The sequence below is a fragment of the Cannabis sativa genome, chromosome 3 (assembly GCF_029168945.1).
Source record: "Cannabis sativa cultivar Pink pepper isolate KNU-18-1 chromosome 3, ASM2916894v1, whole genome shotgun sequence".
NCBI classification, from domain to species: Eukaryota; Viridiplantae; Streptophyta; class Magnoliopsida; order Rosales; family Cannabaceae; genus Cannabis; species Cannabis sativa.
In genome coordinates this window covers 8,535,773-8,539,868 of record NC_083603.1, presented here as the reverse complement: position 1 = coordinate 8,539,868, position 4,096 = coordinate 8,535,773, and the positions used below count along the sequence as shown (strand labels likewise).

The 4,096-nt window shown below is 29.6% G+C and overlaps 1 protein-coding gene across 1 annotated transcript; it reads right to left on the bottom strand.

Annotated features, from left to right (window-relative positions):
• Positions 1-658: 658 nt before the first annotated feature.
• On the bottom strand, positions 659-2,603 carry LOC115710527 (ras-related protein RABA4d). Its single transcript, XM_030638888.2, has 2 exons — positions 2,086-2,603; positions 659-1,616 (listed from the first exon to the last, which is right to left on the bottom strand). Exons 1-2 carry the CDS (start codon positions 2,310-2,312, stop codon positions 1,172-1,174), a joined length of 672 nt encoding a protein of 223 aa, XP_030494748.1. The 5' UTR covers positions 2,313-2,603; the 3' UTR covers positions 659-1,171.
• Positions 2,604-4,096: the final 1,493 nt, after the last annotated feature.

The following is a 4,096-nucleotide window of genomic DNA, read 5'->3' as shown; positions in this document are numbered from 1 at the left end:
AAGGAGAGCCTTGGGAAGGGCCCAGCTTGCCCAACCCTTGAACTGCCTTGTACATATATAGTAAATGTGATATATATGATGCACGTGTTTAATTCAGTGGAATGAAATAGTAATTGTAATGGTGATAGAAATATAATATAATAAAAATAGTAATAAGAATATATTTGGCTTGTTGTTGAAAATATTGAAATAAGGGGTAAATTGAAAAAATTATCCTTACTTTAATAAGAAAAAATATAAAATAAGAATAAGATAATTATTTTAAGTAATAATAATAATAAGAATTCATGAGATATATAATCACTTTTCATATAAGTGATGTAATAGTCTACAATGAAATGTCATTACAATGTAAAGGAAAACCAAGTATTAGAATTGTAATCGTGATTTCATTACAATGTTGATTACAACAAACTAAACATTTAGAATTATAAGCAATATGTATCCAAGTTTGTTTGTTTAAGACATGTTTGGTATATTGTGTTTGTTGTATTATATTGTGTAAAATTATATTATTCGTACTCAGACTTGAACCAGGACACACACCCCGACTCCAGTCCTAACCCAGACCTCGATCTTGACTCCAATCCCGACCTCTAACCTCAAACCCAAGCCCGGGTCGAAGTCTAGAACCAAATTTTTGGGGATATATTATATTGTATACACGTAAACTATATATTAATTACTTGTGGTTTAAGATTTTTGGATCTCTAATCTGGTGAAGAGTGATATAATTATGGAGTTTTAGTGCTTACACATTTAAATGTAATTTATGAGTTAAATAGCCAGTCGAAAACGCCTGCAGGGGTCAGTGAGCTTATAAATTGAACGTGTCATTTTTAATTTTGGGGCCGGACCACCATAGAATTTTTATGTTCTTATTATTACCTATGATTCAATTCTCTATTAATTTTTCATTTTCAATGAAATATTCATTGTTAAGAAAAAAAAACAATAAATAAGATTTTAGGTAGATGGTGAGTTCAAAACATGAGACAATACTCTCCTTGTTATTAATTTCAAGTAAGTGAGCACAAAATGAAAGCTCACACCATATATATATAAATCATTTTCCTACAAAAAATTACACAAAACAACCTAAAAGGAACATATTAATTTCCAAAAAATGAGAAAACAAAAAAAAAAAATGACTTAATTAAACAAGTTATAATTATGATGAGGAAAAGCAGCAGCCTTTCCTTGGACCCTCTTCTTGAAGAGGAACAATGATTTTAGTACCCTTTAAAAGACCTGAAGTACCAGTTGAATCAACCTCATCACTAGCAGTAAGTGTTTTCTTGCTTATTAACCTATATATTTCTGTTAATATAGTCAAAAATGCAGTCTCAACATTAGTGGACTCAAGTGCTGATGTCTCCATAAAAAATAGGTTCTCTCTTTGAGCAAACTCTTGAGCATCCTCAGTTGGCACTGCTCTAAGACTCCCTAAGTCACATTTGTTACCAATCAACATGATCACAATGTTCTTGTCAGCATGACCCCTCAATTCCTCTAACCACCTTGCCATGTGATCAAACGACTGTCGTTTTGTCATGTCGTATACTAACATTGCCCCCACTGCTCCTCTGTAGTATGCACTTGTTACTGCCCTGTACCTAAGAATATTATCACAATTCAATTATGATATTATTGAATTCCACAATCTACAAAGATATTATTCTCTTAGGTATGTATGAAAATGACAGGCCCTAATTGAATTTTTATTTAATTTGGTATGCTAGAAAAGGCAAAAAGGGTATTATTCCTATTTGTGACACAATAGCATATGTTTGACCCTAAAAGGAACATCAAACATGTTGTGAAAATGCATATGCCTCCTTCATTAAGGCATATTATTTTCTTTTCTTTTTTTGGTGTCTAAGATACAAACCTATTGTCATCCATTTATGTCATGTCAAAAACCAATATGACCAATTTGTTATATGTATTCATTATTATGAAACAAAACCCAAATCAAATCTCATCACACAAAGATTCATTTATATTTCTATGTATACCAACATAACATAACATAAAAGAAGAAGAGAAAGCAATGGATTAAGAATTGAATGGGCAAAAACAAACCTTTCTTGGCCAGCAGTATCCCAAATTTGTGCCTTAACAGTCTTTTGATCAATAATTAGAGTTTTGGTCTGAAATTCGACCCCAATTGTGGCCTTAGAATCAATACTAAATTCGTTCCTTGCAAAACGAGCCAAGAGTTGGGTTTTCCCAACAGCTGAATCTCCAATCAACACTACTTTGAATACATAATCAATCTTTTGACTATAATCTCCATACAAATTCGACATCCTCTTCAAACCAAAATTAGATAATTTCCTCCCTCACCACTTTCTTCTTTCACATAAAAGATCACAAATAATAATTTGCTCAAAATTGGAAAATTTACAAGTGATGAATTTCTTACACATGGATTCAAAAAGCATGAATTAAAATAATAACAAGGATTTGAAAAATTCGAATGTGATTAGAATGTTAATGATAAATTTTGGGACATTGGTGAGTATTTGATTGAAAGAATATTTGTTAGTGGAGAAGAGAGAAAGCAGTTTGAGAAAAATGATGAATAGCTATTTTAGGAGCTAATAAAATAAACAATACTTATTTCTTTTTCAGATTGTTTGTATTAAAATAAATACATTAATATATATATATATATATAATTATTTCATGGCCAACATTTCTCACTTGCATTTCGCCTTTTATAACGCAATATCTTATTAGTTACAGCCTCTCCAACATGAAAGGAGGAACTGAACTAGTATTTATAATTGATATAAATGCTATTTTTTAAAAGTAAAAAATAAATATATAAAGATATAAATGCATTATTTTTAAAGAGGATATAAATGCATTTAATGATGTATTCAATTTTATCAGTGGTGATTATTATTATTTTTTTTTGACAAATTTCTTTTAATTCTCTGACAAAAAAAGCAAAAAAAATCAATTCTAAGGCATACTATATGAAAAATTTCAGCATAATTTTACATTAAAAAAAATAAAGAAACCTTTTTGCACTATGTATGTACACTTTTGTGTAAACCCAAAAATATCCCATTTTGCCTTATTACTTTTCCTTTTTCTCTTTTCTCTTTCACTCTTCACTCCAAATATTTTCTCTCTTCTTTACTCTCCAAAAAATATAGTCATTACACTAGAACATTAGACGCAGAAATAAGACGACCAGAGAGAAACCGTGATATCTTAGCAACAGAATGCCAAAATTTTCAGAGCTATTATTTGTGAAAGATAAATATATATCTATCAAGGAAGAGCCTTATCACAAGATAAGAAGAGAATGCCAAAATTTTCAAGATTATTTTAGGTTGTTTTTTGGTGGAAAAAAAATGAGTATGTAATTTTATGTTAAATTTATTGTTAATGTTAATTTTGTTCAAAGTATATTGTTGTTTTGTACCTTAAATATACATTTAGTTGTGTATTTTATCAATTAGTTGGTTAGAGCATCATATCTGTGTTTTCTAGAGTTTTTTCTTTTTTTATTTTTTGGCGTAAAATTTGGTATATTTCATGCTTACTCGATAATTAGTATTTTTTAGAAGTTAGGGATAATATTTCGATTAGTATTGGATATCTGCTTGATATAGATTAGTTATAGTACCTATTCGATTGTTACACGGTGCATGTTCGATACATAGGAAGTTACATGGTTTGTTTAACTGCTTCGTGATACTTGTTCGATGGTACTTGATATATTTTCGATGATGTGTCTTTGATTTATACATTTTGTAGATATTTATTGTGGTATTTATTTTATTATGTTTTAAATTGATAGGGTGAACGTTGTTCAGCTATTTGATGTACAATGATATTCAGGAGCGCATGGTAAGAGATTGGATTTTTAATGGCACTGAAAGTAAAATATTCAAGTTGGAATCAAATATAACTTATTCGAAATTAGTTGAGCTTCAGTATTCAGAAATGGAGGTCGACGAGGTGCAATACGACCTAATTGACTATATATATTTTTATGTATTAATTTTATATATATAAAACGCCATTAGCAGTCAAGTAGCGTAATCGATCAACAATTGAACAACATCAAATAAGA